This window comes from Vicugna pacos, chromosome 22, assembly GCF_048564905.1.
Source record: "Vicugna pacos chromosome 22, VicPac4, whole genome shotgun sequence".
In the NCBI taxonomy this organism is placed as follows: domain Eukaryota; kingdom Metazoa; phylum Chordata; class Mammalia; order Artiodactyla; family Camelidae; genus Vicugna; species Vicugna pacos.
In genome coordinates, this window is record NC_133008.1 from 24839652 (window position 1) to 24859422 (window position 19771).

The following is a 19771-nucleotide window of genomic DNA, read 5'->3' on the forward strand; positions in this document are numbered from 1 at the left end:
AAACAGGGGTGTTGCTCTGTGGAAAGAGGGGGTCCCTGGTGTGCAGTGGGTGTCCCTTCCTGGGCCCACCACCCAGCACCCCCAGTGAGCAGCTTGCAGCAGGACTGTTACAAAGGCGTTTAGTTTATTCTCCTCATCAGTATCACTGATATTCTCATGGTTCACATTTCCCAGTGCGGCTCCTCTTCTTACAGTAGTTAATGTGCAATCTCACTTACGGGCCCGGGGAGGGGGGCTCGGCCCAGGGCAGGGAGGGCGTTGGCACTCCACGCGGACAGGGCGGGCCATCTGTCCTGCGTGAAAGAGGTGCGGGTGAATGGGCGGCCGGGGGAGGCAGAGGGGGGCCCCCCACAGTCGTTTTTGTGTTGGTCAATGATTCTCCACTCATGCTCCTTCCTGGCTGCCCGGGGTGGGGGTGGGGGGTCCATGCAGCTCAGGGTCGGGCAGGGCGGGGAAGGGAGAAGGAAAAGCAGCAGGCCGCCCAGGAGCAGGGAGGGCAGGGTGGGAGGGGCGCAGGGGTGGCTCCTGGGGTAAGGCACAACCCTGTCTTTGGCTCTCCTGGTGAGGAGTTTCCTCCCCTGCACCCCTGCCCAGCTCCTCTCTCCACCCCTTACCCCCCTAGACCCCCCTACACACAGTCCCGGGAGCCAGGGGCACCTCCTGGGGTTCCTGAAATGAGAAGGCTCTGCCACCCAACCCAGTGCTGCAGGAGCTTGGAGAAGGAATAGGGGCAAGCCCCACCCGAGGACAAGGCAGGGAGGGGCTGGGCAGGGGCCTGCCCAGGACAAGGGGGTGGGGAGGGAGAAGACCCCAGTCCCAGAGAGCTGGCCCCCCGCTAAGGCCTGGAAGGAGGGGAGCGCCTGGGGACTCCTGCTTCCTTTTGGGGTCTGGCTGGTGCCCCAGCCCACCCCTGGGCCTCAGTTGGCCCGGCGGCTTGCCAAGTGACCAGGATATTGTGCTTTGGGATCGATGCTGGGGTGGGGTGTCAAGGCCAGGATGAGGGGCAGGGGAGGTGCGACTAAGGTGCTTGTGCTTTAGCTGGGGGTGTCCACTCCCCCCACACACTCGGGCCGGCTGAGGGCTAGGTGCTGGGGCCAGGAAAGCAGAGTGATACTAGCCACCCCTGCAACAAGGAGATGTCAGGAAGGACCCCCTCCCTGCAGGCTGGCAAGGGCTCCTGGGTAAGGGGGGAGGCCTCCAAGTCAGATTCCAAGGGTCCAGCTGGCCCCTACTCCACCTCCCATAATCCCCCTGCCTCTAGAAAGAGAGAGAGAGGGGCTGCTGGGAGCAGTGAGCTGGTCAGACTAGGGAGGAGACAGAAGACAAGGGCTAGAGACAAAAATGTGAAATTGCTAAGAAATGACGCCCTGTGTGTGTGGCCGAGGGCGGGGGGGCGGGGAGGTAAAAAACAGAATCCTTCGAGTTCACAAATAAAATTCAAAAAAAACAAAACCACTCATGGAGCTGGGAGAGGCTAGGAAGAGAGGAATGGTGAAAGAAAAAAATTCTGCAAACAATCGCTAACAATGGAAGTGGGCTTGGCCCTGCCAGGAACTGGGCTCAGCCAACTGACCAAAATCAGGGATGCTCTTCCAATGTAGCTCCGTGGGGGAGGCATCAGGGGTGAGGGGGAGCTGGCCAGACCCACAGGAGCCCAGGCAGAGTGGGGGTTGGGACCCCACCTTGGAAACGCAAGCCCACACTCCATATGCATGCGCACATTCAGCCTGTCCCCGGCTCCCTACCCCATCTTGTCTTCCACGGCCCCAGGGACCGAAGGGAACATCAGATACGGTCCCATTGGTTTGAAAAATAAAAGGAATCTTATACTTCAATATTTCATTAGCTAAAAAAATGTTTTAAAAAGTATGTACAGGGGGTGGGGGCTGGGAGCCCTGCCATGGGGGCGGGGTGGGGGTGGGGAAGGGAGGGAAAGGCAGCAGCCCCCCCTCCCCCAGCCTGCTCCCCTGGGTTCCACCCCTGGTCCTACTGTCTCTTATATCTTCATCTGTTTAAAAGCAAAACTTCTACACAAGCACACGCGCACACACACACATGCACACCCACACGCTTCTGCAAGCCCCGGAAACCTCTCCTATCCTCAGAGACCCTCCGTCTGCCCTTAAGGGCCCCCTTACTCAGGACCTGCCCCTCTGGCTAAGCACAGGGTGGAGGAAGAGAAGGGCGCTGGGCCTGCCACCGCCCACCACCTTAGGTCAGTCATGGAAATTCTCTGAGCCTCAGTTTCCTCAGCTGTAAAACGGGCAGTCCTCACAGCCTCGCCTACCCCAGCCCCCAGGCGCAGGGACAGGCGAGGGAGACAGGAAGGCGCTTTTGGAAACGTGGAAGCACTGGGAGGTGGTGGTGGGAGGGGTCCTGAGAACCCCAGGCCCCCGCGAGTCCCAAGGGGCTGCGGTGGGGGGCGGAGGCTGAGGGATGCTCCCGCTGGGTGGCCCAGGGCCTGAGAAAGGGGACCTCCCAAGCCCCCCAGGCCGGCCCCTCCCTGCCCCTGGCCTGGTGAGTGGGGAGACAACTGCTAGGGGTTAGGAGAGGGAGAGCAAGAGCTCTCCGACTGTGCACGAGTGTGTGCTGGAGAAGGCAACGCAGACCTCGCACCACCTGCCATCCTCTCCCAGCCCGATCCCCGATCGGATTGGCGTCAGGGGGTGGGACAGGGGAGGCAGAGGGGCCGGGAGCATGCAGCGCCCCCCGCGGGTCCTGGGGAAGGGCAGACAGTAGCTCGTGACCAAGATGGTGGGAGGGTGTGACAGGAGGGGGAGTGTGACGGCCCCGCGGGAGGGTCCGGTGGGGGTTACTGGAGGGCCTCCTCGGCTGAGGGGCCAGCCTCGCCGTCATGGCTGGCAGTCTCGAAGCCGTGTTCCACACCCATCATGTCCGGCTCTATCTTGCCCGTGTAGCTGATGAAGGTGGTGTAGGCGTCACCCTCGGCCATGAGTGGCTTGACCTTGGGGATCCAGCTCTTACGCACAACGCGGCGGGCGTTGGTGCACATGTCGGCCGCGATGGCGTTCATCTCGCTCTCCTTGAAGTTGGGAGCAAAGTTCTGGCAGTAGTCTGTGGGCAGAATGGGGAGCTCAGGCTGACCGTGGCCTTGGCCTCCTGTCCTCCAGATAGGCACTCAGCCATGCTGTTCCAAAATCTCCCCACCACACACACACACAGACACAAAACCCTCAACACCCTTGCAGACAGCACACTAAAACACATCCTTGGACCGCAGGTTTGACTGAGCTTGGCCATGAGGTGTGGATTTGATACGAGATGGCCCAGTGGTCTTGAAAAATGTGGGTCATTTGCCAGAATTTAGAAGCTGGGAGAGCCCATGTGAAAACCTAGACTTCCCTCATGACAACTGGCACATTTTAGACCCTCTCCCAAAGGCTTTGTGGCTTCCCTTCAGTGTACCCCACCCCAAGAAATCTCTCAATAATAGCCCTCTTTCCAACAAGCCTAGGCTGAACCTCAGAATCCTTAACACCTAACTCTACCCATCCATCAGGATCAACACCAGGGAAAAGGACCACCTGCCTGCCCCAGGCCCCCCCCACCCCAACTCAGCAAGCCAGACACTCACACTTGACGGCGTGGAGGACGCGACTATCCAGCGGTTTGCGGCTGGGGTTGTTACTGGAAGAGCGAATGCCGGTGCCGCAGCTGTTGGCCAGGGTGTTCCTGTGTGGGGGCCACGAGGAGGGGAGTCAGGCCTGCTGTGGTGGTGGGGGGGGCACAAGGCAGCCCCAATCCCCCCAACCCCCAGGGCTCTGGCGTGGGCCTCACCGGTCAAAGAAGGAGGCCAGGAGGCGCCGCAGCAGGACCTTGTGCCGCGTGCCTGCGCTGACGTGGCAGTTCATGAGCTGTGCCCTTGTGATGTACACGTTGGTGCCTGGAAGTGGGGGGGCCAGAGAATGGCAAGGGGCCCAAACTGCCACACCCCCCTCATGGACAGGCCCTGGCCTGGGCCCGACCAAGACCCTCCTTGACAACTCAACCCAAAGTGGCCACATCAGCACTCAGGAAAGGACAGTGACTATGGCGCCACCATGGGGCACACATGATAGGCTCTTGCTCACACAAACACCAGAGCAGGCAGCAGAGGCTTGCAGCCTGGCACCCTGGCTCCAAGGGCCAAATTCTTAACCACTGTGTTAGCTCACCCTCAAACCACGCTATGGAAACACTGATCTACCCCCATGTGGCCAACAGTGCGCCAACACTTACACCAACCTCCGGGGTGGCCACCTAGAGGTCAGTCTTTGATTTGTATCAATGCTGAGGGGTGTCAGCGCCCCAGGACACAGCCAGTGGGCAGCAGGGCTGAGACTGGACCCTGAGTCTGGCTCCTAACCACTATGCCATAGGCTGCTGGCCCAGAGGACACCACAGCCCCAGGTGGAGGGAGGAGGAATTCAGGGAGGAAGTGAGGCTGGCCCACCTGTCACCAGCTCCAGCTTCTCAGAGGGGTCACCCTCGTCGTAGAGCTTGGGGTGGCAGCGGTTGCCAATCTGGTTGATGAGCTCAGCCGGAAGAGACGCTAGGTCTTGTCGCACCCGGATGCGATTCCGGGACTCAGGGGCCACCTGCTCAGGGAGGGCCTCCACCTTCTCGGCTGGAGAGGGGAGAGAGTGGCATGCTGGGGACGGGGGCAGCAGGAGAGTAGTGGGACCAGGCTTGGGGGACGGGGAGGGCGCCTCACCGGTCTGGCCGACGTTCATCATGCTGTACATGGTGTACATGTTGCAGATCTGCCGGTACTGCTCATCTGTGCCCTCCTCGCCCGCATCCTCCTCCTCATCCTCCTCGTTGTGGTAGGAGCCGGGGCTGTCGCTGGTGTAGGCGCTGGAGGTGCCAGGGCTGGTCCGCTCCGATGTGCTGGGCCCACTCACCACTCCCCCGGCTGCCGCCGCCGCTGCCACCGCTGCTGCCCCTCCAGTCGGTTGCCCAGCCCCCGCCCCTGCAGCCACCCCAGTGGGCTGTGCCGCCGCCGCCACCACCGGGGCCTGCTGGGACTGCCGGTTGGTGGCCAGGTCTGGCGTGGAGAACTTGGCCATCTTGCGGCTGCCGTTGCCACCACTGCCACCCCCAGCCTCCTTCTGGCCGCTGTCCCACAGCCGCTTGGCCACGGGTGTGCACTGCACAGAGTCCGACTCCTGCTGCTCTGTCTTGACACGCGACACAAGGGGCAGCGGGGTGCCGCAGGCAGGCCAGCTCGACGTCTGCGCCACAGGGCTCTGGGGCTCGGACGAAGGGGCCTCCTCGGCGTGCAGGCCCTGGGAGTCGCAGCTGGGGGAGCTCACCTTGAGGAAGAACTCTGTGCCTTTCTCCATGATCTCTTGGATCTGCAGGAAGCCGGCCGTATACATGAGCAGGAACTGGTCACCCATGTTCATGCTCAGCCGGCCCGTGTAACAGAAGCTGAGGATCTGCTGGAAGGACTGGGGCTGCACGGCTGCCGGCAACTCCACCACGGCGCTCCGGCTGCTGTTGAACAGGTCCCGGAAGTAGGAGCTGCTGGCAGCCAGCACGGCCCGGTGGGCCTTGAAGGCATGGCCCTTGACCACCACTGACACGTCACAGTACAGGCCCTGCAGCCGCTGCTCGTTGAGGCACTCCAGGATGCTGTTGCCGAAGTTCGGGATCTCCATCTGCAGGGTCTGGGCCATGGCGGCGGCGGCTGCATGGGGGACAAGGAGAGTTGGAGGGGCGGGTCAGACGGCAGACTCAGCTGGCCGCAGAGAGACACATGGGAGCACGGACATCCACGTGGTGGGGTTTGCCATGGCAGTAAGACTTGCAGGAGCCACCTACTCCTGTCCCATCCTGGCCTTGCCTGTGACACTGTCAAACCAGCTAAGTCAGCAATAGGCCAGGCTGGCTGCATGCTGTCCCTTGCAGAAAGGAGGGCAAAGGCATACTTACATAGTGCTTGAATATTAAATGAGTTAGCACAGTGAGCACCCTGGGAGCATTCACCATCACTAGCACTACACAAACAGGTTAACGTTGAAGGGCATGGACAAAAACACTGAGAAGCCAGAGTCATCCGACTTTTCACGCTGTTTTTGCAGTACTGAGCACAAGACCCTCAATCACCATTTGTTGAATGAATGAATGACCACCCAAGAAACCCTGAAAGAGCATGAACATCAATAGTCATCAGGAAAATGCAAATCCAAACCACAATGAGACACCATTTTACACCCACTAGGCTGGCAAGAATAAAAAAGATAAGTATTGGTGAGGGTGAGAAATGAACTGGAATCCTCCTACACTGCTGGTAGGAATGTAAAATGGTGCAGCTGCTGTGGAAAGCAGTTCCTCAAATGGTTAAACATAAAGTTACCATATGACCTGGTGATTCCACTTCTAGGAACTACACTTGACAAATGAAAACATATCCACCCAGAAACCTGTACATGAATGTTTGCTGCAGCACTACTGATAATAAGCAAAAGATGAAAATAACCCAAATGTTCATCCACGGATGAATGGATAAACAAAAGGTGGTCCACCCACACAATGGAATACTACTCAGCCATTAAAAGGAACGAGCTACTGGTACATGCTACAGCTTGGATAAACCTTAAAAACATGCTAAATGCAAGAAGCCAGACAAAAGGACCAAATATTATATGACCCCATTTATATGAAATGTTCAGAACAGGCAAATCCAGACACAGAAAGCAGATTAGTGGTTGCCAGGGGCTGAGGGGCTGGGCGGATTGGGATTGTGAGCAAACGGGTGCAGGGTTCTTGCCCTAACGAAAAATGTTCTGAAACTGTGGTGATGGATGCACATCTCTGAAAATACTAAAAACTACTGAACTTGTACACTTTAAATGGGTGAACTGCATGGTATGCATCTCCATAAAACTGTTGAAAGGAGAGATAGTAAGACTAATGTCCTCTGGGCAGAAGTGTGAATGAGACTTGCCATGTACACTCTTAAGAGTCTTTTAAATTTTGAACCTGGTGAATGTATTGTTTATTTACAGAAATAAATAGTATTTTAAAATAAATAAAATGTGTGAAACCACACCACAAAGATTTAATTCATGCAAATTTAACCCTGAAGTGCTTGAGGGGTGAGTGGAGAAAGAAATGTGAATTTAAGGAACTGCCTGAGCCCCTGCTCAGGGAGTCCACCCCCTGCCTGACCTGTGAGGTACCACCTGGGGGGCCCTGGCACCTCTCAATTGTGTGAACTTCTGCATCTGAGCCTATTCCATCAGTGCACATTCATACCCAGGAGGAAGAACTGGTCAAGTGAGAATGGCATGTTCCATACTCTGCAGGTAATAATCATAAAAGGGCTTTGAGGGAAGATGGGGCTTTACACGTGCCCCCACTGGTAAAAGTGAGTCCCCTGTAATTCTACAGGTGTAGAGGGCAGTGGCCCTGAATGGGCAGGGTAGGGAGAAGAAGAGGGCCTAAGCAGAGAGTCAGGCTGGCAAGAAGAAAGAGAAAGGAGAAGACTATGTGCAAAGGCCCCCAGGCAGGAACTAACTAGAGTCCCCTGTTATTCTTTCACTCCCATGTTAGCTCTCATGCTTCTTTCAGTTTTTCATTCCTTAGCAAATCCATTCTAAGCTGCCTCTGTGGGCTGAGCAGTGGGGATGCAGTGAAGACTTGGACCCTACCTGGTAACACAGGTTCATTCAGAAAGGGCTGCCTGCAGGAACAGAAAAGGCCATGTACCCATGGCTTAGAGGTGCACACTGGGGCCAGCGTAAGTCCTGGCTCCAGAACTGACTCGCTTCAGGGTCCAGAAACTCCAAACCTCTGCTTTTTTATTTGGAATAAACACTGATAATGCCAACCTGATTCTGCAAACTCAACCTGTACTCACTGAGCTGCTCCCTGTGGGAGACCCTGAGGGAGATGCAGACCCTGTCCCCCCCAGCAGGCAGACTATCAGAGGAGCTGACGTGTGACCTGCAGGAGCTCCCTGAATCCTCTTAGCAAGCCTATGGGGCTGATTTCATACTCCCAGTTCTCAACTGGGAAAACTGAGACCATGTGGAAGTTAAGGCCTATCCTGAGGTCATACACGAGTAAGCAGTAGGGACAAGATTCAAACCCTGTCTGGGCACTGAAACCCATGATTTCCCTTGGCTGTACCCTCCTCCTCCTCATCAAAATCACTGTCACCACCACGGAAAACAAAAAGGCAATCAGAAGTGGGAGGCAGAGCCAGGGAAACACTAATTAGAAGGCAGCATACACCTCCCAGGAGATCAAACTAAAGGCTGCACAGGCTGGGAGATGAGCCTCTGAATGAGGTAAGAGAAACTGAGGTACCAAGAGGAGGCAAAGGATGGAGCCCAGAGCTGCCAAACCGAAACCCCTCGGGGCTATGGGGCCCAAGTGACCAGGGACAAAGCAGCCAAGGAAGAGGCTGGCTGGCCTCTAGTCCTTGAGGGGGTGCTCTAGACCCTGGGCTTGGAAGGCTCACACCCCAAGGGGGAGGACCAAGGCAAGACAGGCATGCAGTGGAGCTAGAGCCCCTCAGACCTGCGTTCTGATGCTGTGGGACCCCAGGTCAGCCCCCCAATTCTCTGCCTCAGTCTGTTCAAATGGGGAGGAATTCATCCAACCCACCCGGATGGACTGCAAGGCACTGGGGACACAGCCCTAAAGAGGACTGGCTGTGTCCACATGGGGATCACTGTCTAGTGGGGAGACACAGGACTGATTATAGTTGGGGTGAGTATGTCACCAAGTGGCTGATCTTGGGGAGGGAGGGGGCGAGGTAAAGACAGGGAGATGGAGAGAGCAACCAACAGTTGTGGGCAGGAAGGAGCCAGGTGCAGTCTGGAGATGCCCAAGGAGACCTGAGTGGCTAGAGGGCAGCACAGGGTATGGGACAGGCAGGGCCCTGGCCTGGTGAGGATGAACATCTGAGAGTGGACAATGGGAAGCTGGAGCAAGAGAGAATGGGGCTTAGATCAGCCCTAGGACACTTCCCAGCACCAGAGGCAGGGTTGAGAGCAGGGACAGAGACAGACTGGCAGAGTGGTCAGACCCAGGAGCGAGCCTCTATGGGGAGCCAGGGCATCATTTTAAAAGTAGTAATATACAGGTACTCCTCCAAGGAGACTGTCAACTCCAGGAGGGCAGGTGTTCTGGCAGATTAGTTCATGATGAGCTGAACAGAGGTAGATGATCAATAAATATTTGTAAACATGTTATATAGTGTAGAGAGAGTGCCAAGGCGGGAACAGATGACTCCAGTCTGGGACATGGCAGCTGGAAGTGGGGGTGGTGTTGGAGGAGGGGGACAGAGGGCCAAGGAGGTGCAAATACGGAGGTGCATGCTTCTGGGGCTACAGAAGGCATTCCGAGGGGTCATCCTAAGTGCACTCAGAGTGCTGGGCACTGCTGCATGCATTTTCCAAGGGCTACATAAGTGCTCACAGCACTCCCCAGTGAGGGCTAGGATCAACCCACTTTATGGGTGGGTACCAAAGCACTGCCTGAACCATCCCAAGCTGCTGGACTTCAGGGTCTGACTCCTTCACTGGGAATTGGCATAGGATGGCTTTGTGGGGAGTGCTCAGCAGTGGGGGCACTGAGGTCCTCAGAGATGCAGGGAGTGGGGTCCCAAGGGTGAGAGCCAACCTGACATTGAGGCTGGGATCCTCAGCCCTCGTGAACCCCATGGGGCCTGAGCACCCAGTATCCAGGGCTTTGAAGCCTTCCACCAATTGGTTGGGGCAGGGGAAGCACACAACTTGTGCAAAATGGTAATACAATCAGTGCGCAGGAACCCCCCTACAGTGATGGGGAGTAGGGTGGTAGGCCTGCCTCACTGCCCCTGCAAATAGGACAGGGTAGGGAGAGGATGGGGTTGGAAGAGGCCACTGGAGACCCCAGAGACCCACCCTGGGCTGCCCTCCCTCTCATGGCCCGTTCCAGTCTGCAGGACTCAGAAGGAACCACGGCCCGTGGTCTGGTGGCAGCCCCTCTCCTACCCCAGCCCCGAGGGAGGAGCTGTGGAACCATGATCTGGCTCCCAGGAGAAACGGGTCTAACGCAGCTGCTGCCTGGCCTGGGTCACCTGCTGGTTGGGAACTGGGAGAACAAGAGCCAGGGGTCAGGCTCTCTAAGCCACCCAATGACTCTGCCCCCACCCACACTGCACAGTTCCCCTCAGTCAGACCTTTGCCCAAGCCGTGCACCTTCCTGGGGTGACCTTCTTCTCCTGCTGCCGTGTCTTCCTCCTCCAGCCTCAGCTACCCCCTGCTCTGAGAACTCTCCAGACTAGAGAAGAGGCCCTCTTCTGCACTCCTCCTACCCCCAGCCCTGGCACCATTATGCTTACCTCCAAGAACACTAAATACCACTTGCCTATAAACTCCCCAAGGGCAGAAAACTGTATTTGAATGCTCTCTTCTCACAACTTGGCACGTCAGCCTGCGCATCTTCTGGGGTCCCCAGATCCCCCCAGAGGGGAGGGGTGGCCTTCAGTCCCACACAAGGCCAATGGGACCCTTCCAGCATCACTGCCCCCATCCCTGGACGACAGTGGGTTTCCCAGCGAGACGCAAGGGCACGACACGCGGTTTCCATGACCACTCAACAGTCACTCAACAAATATTTGCCAAGTGCCTGCCTGGGGCAGGCCACAACTAATACAAGGCCCTGCCTCCAGAGCTCATGGTCCAGAAAGAGACATGACCATTCATCCAAGGTCACACAGATCAGTGAGGTGCAGGTCTGGGCCTCTGACCTCATCCAGAAGAGAGCACTGGAGCTGAGGTCTAGGGGGCACAAGGGGGTAGAGGTGAGGGGAGATCTGACGAGGTAGTGGTAGGCTCACAGCACAGGGAAGGTGTGCGGAGCCCGGAGAGAGAAGCAGGCACAGGCCCTTCCAGAAAGTGAAGGAAAAGTAAAGGCTGACTCTGGGCTCAGTTCTCAGCGTGCTTCTCTCCTCCAGGGGATCACACCCAGTCTGGGGGCTCTGCTACAGACTGAATTATGTGCCCCTCAATTCATGTTAAAGTCCTCATCCCCTGTGTGGCTGTATTTGGAGACGGGGTCCTATTTGAAGGTAATTAAGGTTAAATGAGGTCACAAAAAGTGGGGCCCTAATCCAGCAGAACTCCTTATCCTTGTAAGAGGGAGAGATTTCTCTTTCTCTCTCTGAACGCACACACTGAGGAAAGGCCACGTGAGCACACTAGAACCCAACCAGAACCTGACCACACTGGCACCTGGGACTTCCAGCCCCCAGAACTGTGAGAAAATAAATGTCTGTTGCTTAAGCCGCCCCAGTCCACGATATTTTGTTATGGTGGCCCAAGCCGACTAAGACAGGCTCAAAACACCATCTACTCACCCAACTCCCTCACAGAGCTCCTGGCCTGGACCTTCCCACGGAGGCCACACTTGCACACACCCTAGATGCAACCTGATGTGCAGGCCGCTGAGCTCCTCCTGCCCTGCCCTGCCCCGCCCTGCCCGCCCCGCCCCCACCCCCTTGCTTCCAGACCCTCGGTTTCACACCCCCGACTCCCTCAAAACTAGTTTTTACCACCTGGGCCCCTACGATGTGCATGGGGGCCCTGCATTGTAGACCAGCCTGCTCTCGGCCCTCCTAAAATGCAGGCCCCAAGACAGTCACAGCTCTTCTACCCTCCTGGTCACTTATCTCAAATTTCCAAAGTCAGAGCCTTTCCTGATCCCAATTCCTCCAACTGCTTCTCTTGCTTGATTCTTCCACCATCTACCCATTAGATAGGCCTTTGGCTATGTGTCCACTCCACCCGGGCAGGGCATCTGCCTGTCTGATTCACACTGCTGTGTCCCCTGCCCCTAACAACTGGACGGACACACAGTCGCTGTTTGCGGAATGAATGGAATGAATGAAGAATTATTTCCATTACTTCCAATCGAACTCCTCTTTCAGTCACATTGTGACAAGAACAGAGAAACTCGGAAGAGGTCTCTGAGGCTGGGCAGGGGAGCCACCTGCACCGTGGTAGGGGGCTGCTGGGGCCCAAGTGAAGGGTGCTGGGCAGACAGGCACCCTCCTCCAGCAGCCGCGCAATGTCGGTGGCCCACAGTCAGGGTCCCACTTGGGGCTCAACATAAGTGTGGTGGGTGGAGGGCTGGAAACAGAATTTTTTGTGTGGAAGTGCAATTCCTGGGAGTTGAAACTGCCAGCTCTTTGAGAAGGGAGCTGTGAGTTCCCCAGCCAGCAGAGGCTGGGGGACAGACTTGGGCCTCACCAGGGACTGTCCTTCCAGCTGACTTTCCAGGGAAGTGGTGAGCGGCCCACTGACATGTAAGCCATTTAAGGGAACCCACCAACTCCAAGTGTAAGAAGGACCAAAGGCCCCTGGAGAACCCCACAACTCTTCACTCAGCTCAGCAACACGGCTGGGGGTAGGAAAGTGGCACACTCCCAGGCTGCTCAGGGTGTGTTCCTGGCCCAAAGCCATTCGGACCCTCCGTAGGGGACGGAGTGTAAGGCAGATTAGGCAAACGAGCTACTGAGGAGCAAGGCAATACCTGGCTGTACAGATCTTTTTTTTTTTTAAAGCATGCACATTTGATTCATCTTTTTCTCTGAAAAGCTTCCCTTAATTCCACAGTGGTGATAGGATTAGCAGCTAGCTGGCACTCACATTGCCCCTACTGTGCACCAGCACCTGGTGAGGGTGCAATTATTCTTCTCACCAGTTTCTGAGGAAGACATGCGTCTTCCTGCCATTTCATGGATGAGGAGAGCGAGGCCCGGGATCACATCCAGGCCACCTGGCTCCTGCCCAAGAATCAGGAGGTAACAGCGGCTGAGGCTTCCTGACTGCGGCTGGCCCAGGCCAAGCTCGTCCTCTGCAGCCACCACAGCAAGACCCATTTCATGACTGGGAAAACTGGGACTCAGAGAAGCCAGAGCCGAGAAGGGAAGCCATGACAGGCTGAGGCCAGAGTTGGGGTCTGCTGCCCACCTGGGGCCCCGATCTGAGGGTCCTGGGTGCTGCTCTTTCTGCTCCCCTTCAGGAGGCCTTCTGCCTTCGCCCAGCCTCCCCCAGCTATTCTCCACTCTTCCCTCACTGCCACCTCCGGGAATGAGCAGTCTAGGCTGCTGCCTTTCTTCCCTCCTCCCACTCTCTCCTAGCAGTCCCTGGCAATCTGGCCTCCGCCTGCAGCAGCTCCTTGGAGAACTCAGCCAAGCCCCACCCCCCGTCCCAACTCTGACCACAAGCCCACCTTTCTGAGTTACATCACATTCCCGGTGTGCCTTCAGACCCAAAGGACATGGGCGCAGGGGCGGCAGCTGCACAAAGAGTGGTAGGAACACCAAGTGCAAAGGCCCTGAGGTGACATGGGTGAAGCTAACACAAAGGAGGCTGGTGGGGCAGGCAACTACTGGGATGTGGTTGTTGAGGTGCGCTTGGAGACCATGCAGGGCCTTGAAAGAAGAATTAGAATCTTGTTTAATTAGGTTCGACCATCTCCTACTTGTTTAGAATTATGCTTCCTTTCCTCTACACCCCTAGAAAACATTTCTCTGTAGTAGCACTCAGCCCCCAACCCGATCAGTCCTTCCCAACTAGAAAATGGGCTAATAGCAGCAGCCACCTCTTAAAGCTGTTTTAAGGATTAAATCACCAGGTAACACAGGCAGGTTGGTGCTTACTTTGTGGTGGGTGTCCAGCTGCTATTATTAGTCATGTCCCCTTCTGTCCATCCCCCTGGCCCCTTGTAGGACTGTCAACTCCCAGACAGCAGTGAAGGCATCTTAGACCTCTCACCATCTCCCAGAGCCTAATGCAATTTCATGAGGTATCAGGTGGTACTTAGTTAGGGCTCCCCTCGTGCCTTCACACCATTATCCCACACATCAGCCTCTCATGTAGCCCTCAAGATAACCATGCAGCTGGGAGCCCCAACTGCAGTGCCGCTGCCACTGGGGCCAGATGGTCCTCTGTGGTGGTGGCTGCTCTGTACAGTATATGATACTGAGCAGCATCCCTGGCCTCTACTCCCCAGCCCTGGCTGTGACAACCAAAAATGTCTCCAAGTGTCCCCTGAGGGGGGCAGAATCACTACTAGTTGAGAACCACTGTGGGGCAGGTACGCCTGCGTGTTCCAACTTATCAGATGAGGAAACTGAGGTGTAAAGTTCACAACCTTTGCCCAGGGTCTCATGGCTGAGAAGTGGGTGCTAATCGTGGAATCTGACTCTGCACTACACCATGCTTGCTCCCTTTACCTACCCTCTGCTTAATTCACTCACCATCCTCACAAAGGACCCTCGGGTCTCTAAGGATGCAGAGACCTTCACCAAGGAGACAGCAAAAGATAGATGGGGCAATGACCACAACCAGACACTGGACACAACATGACAGTCACTGGCTTAGTCTCGCCTCACAGCCTCTGTGGCTCAGAAAGCTCTCCGGGGGAGAGAGAGGGATGATACCTTCCGCCACGGGGACCCAGGAGCAGAGGCTGGGATGTGGGCCCGCATGCTCGTGCTAGGTATGGGCTTAAATGAGTCAAAAATGTGTGAAGGTGCTCAGAGCAACCTGGCAGCCAGGAAAGGGATCAAGGGTGACGAGAGGGAGGGAGGACCCAAAAGAAGGAGCAGAGGCTGGTGCAAATGCCACCTCCATGTCTTCAAGGCCAGCTCACCATCGCCTCAAAGGCAGCAAGCCCTACCTGAACCTGGCAGGCCACCTGTATCGTGGGCTCTGGCAAAGACACGGATGAACGAGTTCAGATCTTGTTGCACCAACTCCCAACCCTCTCCAAACCTCCTGACTTCAACAATGGGTCCTGCAAGACCAATCAAAACTCATCTGCTCCCAGCCCTGATGAAGAACCGTTGGGGCGCCCCACTGCCTGGCTGGGGCACCAGATTTTTTTTTTTTTCAAAGGCCCAGAATGCACGCCAAGAGGTCTGGACTTACATCTGGGGATGATGAAGGGTCCAGGAGACCCTGAGATCAGGCACTAGGTGTCTCTGTCTCCACACTAGGATCATCCTTCACTCTTTCCCTCATGAAGACAAGATGTTTAGAGCACTTAGCAGGAGCTTGGCACATGCTCAATAAAGGCTTTCAATGTGCTGTCCTGTCTGCCTAGAACATTCGCCCCTCCCTGCCCCAGCTCCCCCCAGCTGGCTGATTTCTTATTATTCAGAGCTCAGCTCGCCTGGAAGCCTTCCCTGACCACCCAATCAAAAGCACTCCACCCACCCCAGCACTATGGCTTCACCTTGTTTTACTACGTTCACGTTCATGAACGTAAGGGTATCAGAGATGATCGTGATCGTTTGTTTGTCTGAGGTCGGTCACATTCACTAGAATACAAGTTGCTGAGAGCAGCTCTAGGGTCTGGTATTCAGGGCTGCTCCTCAGGCCACAGTAGGGAGTTGGCACCCACGTGAAATAAAACCATCCCAAGGGTCCCTTTACTTGTTGCTGTTGCCTGCCAGGCTCTTTTGGCCTCCTCCAGTGCCCTGGGTCTGCGCACCCGAAATCCTCACAGAAAAGCAATCATTAAGAGTGCTTTCTCCAGCTCCAGGCACAAGCTCGGACCCAGCACCCCCTTCTCTGCCATCCGACACAGCAGCCAACTCCCACCAGTCTCTGCCCCCGTTCCAGCTGTATGACTATAGATGGCCACCCCTGGCCTCAGTACCCAGCCCAGAGCCCCACTGAGGCCCTCTTCTGAGCACCCAGCCAGGCAGGGGGAAGGCTTCTTTACATGGGGCTGCTGGCCCAGTTTCTATCCCTCCCTGAACCCGGAGGCCAGCCAAAGAGGGGAGGGGGGCCTAGCCCAGGTGGGGACAGTTCTAGGAACTATGGGGAGTCTGGGGAGAGGAGAGGAAGGAGGTGACAACCCATCATTAAATCCAGATCTGGCTGATACCACTCAACCCAGCAGTTTGTGGCTCCTGTCTCAAGTGCTGAGGATCCCAAGTTAACATTCCCAGGACACGCTGGTAACAGCCTTGCAATTAGCCCAGAGAGAAGGAACAAGAGCAGGGGTGGCCTGACCAGGGACCAAAGTGAGGAAAATACAAACCAGGAAAAAAAGCAAAATCCAGCTTCAGAGCCAGGTCCCATCCTCATAACCACTTCCCTCTGCCAGCCGACAGCTCCGTGATCCTGTCCCCCTAGCTCCCAAAAAGAGAACAGGGGATGACCTGACTTCTGGGAAAGGAGCTTCCATTGATGTGGCTACCTGGGACACCAGGGGAACTCTATTCACAAGGGTACTGACCTCCCCCTTCGGATGGGCAAGAGGAAAGTCCTGGGCAGAGAATTCCCACCAGGGAATCCAGAACAGTGGGGCACTCTTCCAGTCACGCCCCTCAAAGGCCAGCTCAGGGGGGCCGTGGGTTGGGGCTGAGGGTCAGTCAATCCCAGGCTGCCACTATCTAGTTGTGTTACCTAGAGCAGGCCACCCAGAGCCTCGGCTTCCTCTGCTGTACCATGGAGAAGGCCTAAGCTGACCTGGTGGTGGTGAGCAATCAATGAGCTCATCTGACCAGCAAGCTCAGCACAGGGCCTGGCCCAGGAAGAGACCCCCAGAGGCAGAGTCCTGGGACTGGTAGCACCAAAGGCCTGGGTCAGGGTGTATTTTCTTGGTTTGATCCCCTTCTTGGTGACCTGCCTTCACCCCATCAGGAGCCTCCAAGACACGGTGAACAGAGCTTTATATGCTCACCTCCCAGTAACTCACCTCCGGAGAGCTGGTGCCTGAAAAGCTGTGAGGTCCCAACCTCTAGGCTTCAGCCTCAAGGCTCTGGTCACAAAAAATGGGGAAAGAATCTAGGACCCTAAGATACTCAGATAACGGGGGCTGGGCTGCCTCCCCGCAGATATATGGGGTGGGAATGGGCAACCGGGTGGTAAACAAGATGCCAGAGCTAGGTGTTTCAGACTATTTCCCAAGCTGCCCACACAAACACCCACCTGGCTGGCAAGCACCTTGGAACAGCCAGCAGATGCTTGCCCAAAGGGTAGGTGAGGACCCAGAGTCTGAAAGGCAGGGATGAAGTCTGGAAAAGGGGAAACCCCTCAGGTTTGGCCCCCAAGCTAACACCTAGCCAGGGAAGGCAGGCGCATCTTGGCATGAACATTTTGAGCACACTAGTTTCTCCGGACCTGCTCCCACATCCCCACTACTCGACCCAGCCCAAAGGCTTTGCCTCCCCCTTTACCCAAAGCTCCTGCAGTAGTTCCTCAACCAACCTGATAGCCCCCGTATCTGGCCCTCCTTCCCCAGTCTCTCGGAGCCCGAACCTCAGGTGACCCCTGCAAACGTCTCCGGGATCTCCTAACCGCCCCCACCCAAACTAACTCCGCCCACACCCACCCTGCCCCACTTCCTGGGCTTCTCCTCAGCCGCCCCTAGGCCTGTAACCTGACCCACCTCCTCCAGCGCCCCGACAGTACCTGCAAGCCCGGCCCCTCCCCACCCTCCCCCCCTCGGGGCCATTTCCCTCCGGCCGCGCCGCTCTCCCCTCCTCCCCCCTTCGGCCGGCCCAAAGCCCGACTCCTCCTCTCCCTCCCCCTCCGGCCTCCCCGGGCGCCTCCTCACTTTTCCTCCCCGGGCCCTTCCTCCAACTTTCCGGGGCCCCGGCACCTGCCCCGGCCCGGCCTCGCGCGCGTCTCGCCGGGAATGAGAGGAGGAGGTCTGGGCCCAATCCCGACGTCCCAAAGCCCCGCGGCCCGGCCCGGGGCCCAACGCTCAAGGCCGCTCGCGGGGGCCGGGACTCCTCGCACTCGCCGGCCGGGGCACAGAGCATGCTGCCGGCCAGGTTCCTCCCCGGTCGGAGGCGGCCCCTATGTCCTCCCCCTTCAGCCCTTAGCCGGACCTCGGATGCCCTCCGGCCGCCCCGGTGAGACGAGGCCGGAACCTGGCCTGGGGTGGGCCGCCTCACCTGCGCCGTGGCCGCGCTCCGGGGGCTCCCGGCGGGCTCCGCAGCGGCGGCTGAGGCCGGGCCTGGGCCCGGGGCGCGCCCCCCTGCGCCGGGGCCTCGGCCTCCGCCTCCGCGGCCTCCGCGGCCTCCGCCTCAGCAGCAGCGGCAGCCGCGGCGGCCATTCATTGTGGGCCAGGCCGCCCCAGCCGAGCGCCGAGCGAGCGCAAGGCGCGCGGCCGCCGCCGCCATCAGGCCGGAGGAGGAGCGGCCGTGGCCCCACCCACGCACCGCCCCAGGTGCCCGCCCCCGAGGCTAGGCCAGCCGAGCGCCGAGCGCGCGCCTTCTTCCCTCTTCTCCCTCCGCCCCTCGAACTCCCAGCCGGGACCTCGACTCTGCTGGAAAGTTCGAATCCCAATCCCGCCAACTTCTAGTTTCGAGATCTGAAGCAAGTCGCTCTGCCTTTCGTAACTTTAATTTCCTGTAGAAACGCAAAAATAATGTCTCCTGTTTATGCTAGGCACTGGTTAAGGTTGTTTACCGGATTATCTGGTTTAAACTTCACAGTAACACCTTTAGGTAGTGTGAAGGAAAATACTGCAACCATGTCAGTAAACAAAGAATGCTGAAACCAAGTCATCAGCGGCTGCCGCCATCCCCCAGTGGGGTCGGGCCTACAGCCTGGCCTCTGCAGCCACTCACAATGGTGCCCTCTGAGCGGACTCAGAATAAGAAAGGACAGGATACTGGCCCTAGATAGCTAGGTGCTTGTCAAAGGAATGAATTCAGTGAGCCCAAATGTTTGCTTCCTCCCATTCATATAAAAGCACTAAATTTTTTAACTTGAGATGCGTGGCTTTCTTTAGACAACAAGTAATCTTTTATTGTTCCAACTACCTGGTCTTTGTTGTAAAGCTCCAAGATATCCTAGCTCCTCCCCTACCTCTTGGGAGCAGTCCCTCAGAGCGATCTGAGAGGCTGTCATCCCGTCTAGAGTCCTCCCGCCAAATAAAACAACTCTAAACTTCTAGGCTGCGCATTTATTTCAGTCGACAGTAGGAATTATTTTACACACACACACACACACACACACACACACACACACACTCACTTTATAGAAAATAAGAACGAGAGGCACAGACAGATGAAGAAACCTGCTCAAGATCACACAGCAAAGAAGTGGTGGGTGCCAGGATTCAAACCCAGGCTCAAGAAGCGACAATAAGTTACTACGTTTATGTTGCTTATGCGATGCCAGATTCCATTTTAAGCATTTTACCTGCACCAACTCGTTTAATTCTCATCACATCCCAATAACGAACGTTAAAAAGTTTTGCCCATTTTGCAAATGGGGAAACGTCAGCAGAGAGCTCCGTTAAGAACAAGTAGCAAGGCGAGCTGGAACCCAGGCAGTACAGACCACCATGCTCCCCTTTTCCACGCCAGTTAGAACCTACTGAGGATTTACTATATGAGTGGGCCTACTTTGCACATTTGCCAGGCATTCTGTCATTTAATCTTTGCTCTATCTTGGAAGCTAAGATTCTTATTTAACAGGTAAGGAAAATGAGGCCCAGACGCTTAAGTAACTTTCCAAGAGCATGTGGTAGGGCTGGGATTCAAACTCAGTAATTCTGACTTCAGAGCCTGAGTTGTTCCTGCAGGGTGCCCTGAATAATGTTTACAGAACCCGGCACACAGGAAACGATCGATAGGTGTTGGATTTCTCCGCTTACCGCCCCTTTTTTGAGTCTCACCTTCCTCATCCGTGAAATGGGGCTAGTGACGTGTCCCCTCCCAGGGGAGCCGCAGTGATTAAGGCCACCACACAACACGTTCAGGGCTTTCATACATTTTGATCCCAGCCGCCCA

At 56.6% G+C, this 19771-nt stretch overlaps 1 protein-coding gene across 3 annotated transcripts; it reads right to left on the bottom strand.

Moving 5' to 3' along the window:
• Positions 1-105: 105 nt before the first annotated feature.
• NACC1 (nucleus accumbens associated 1) lies at positions 106-19765 on the bottom strand. Of its 3 annotated transcripts, none has more exons than XM_072947572.1 (6): positions 19657-19765; positions 4715-5692; positions 4454-4627; positions 3799-3904; positions 3596-3693; positions 106-3075 (listed from the first exon to the last, which is right to left on the bottom strand). In XM_072947572.1, the coding sequence occupies exons 2-6, from the start codon at positions 5679-5681 to the stop codon at positions 2813-2815; spliced, it is 1608 nt and encodes a 535-aa protein (XP_072803673.1). In that variant the 5' UTR covers positions 5682-5692; positions 19657-19765; the 3' UTR covers positions 106-2812. The 3 variants fall into 3 exon arrangements, with proteins under 3 accessions (XP_072803673.1, XP_072803672.1, XP_072803674.1); XM_072947571.1 differs by lacking the exon at positions 19657-19765 and adding an exon at positions 17924-18159; XM_072947573.1 differs by lacking the exon at positions 19657-19765 and adding an exon at positions 17232-17304.
• Between the last annotated feature and the right edge of the window lie 6 nt (positions 19766-19771).

What these genes read in the sequence shown, in the direction of transcription:
- NACC1 (XM_072947572.1), bottom strand. Translation starts at nt 5,681, where the DNA reads ATGGCCCAGACCCTGCAGATGGAGATCCCGAACTTCGGCAACAGCATC. An exon ending in GATGAACGTCGGCCAGACCG is followed by an intron (nt 4,628 to 4,714) that starts GTGAGGCGCCCT and finishes TCCCCTCTCCAG; the next exon opens with CCGAGAAGGTGGAGGCCCTC. An exon ending in CTGGCCTCCTTCTTTGACCG is followed by an intron (nt 3,694 to 3,798) that starts GTGAGGCCCACG and finishes GCCCCCACACAG; the next exon opens with GAACACCCTGGCCAACAGCT.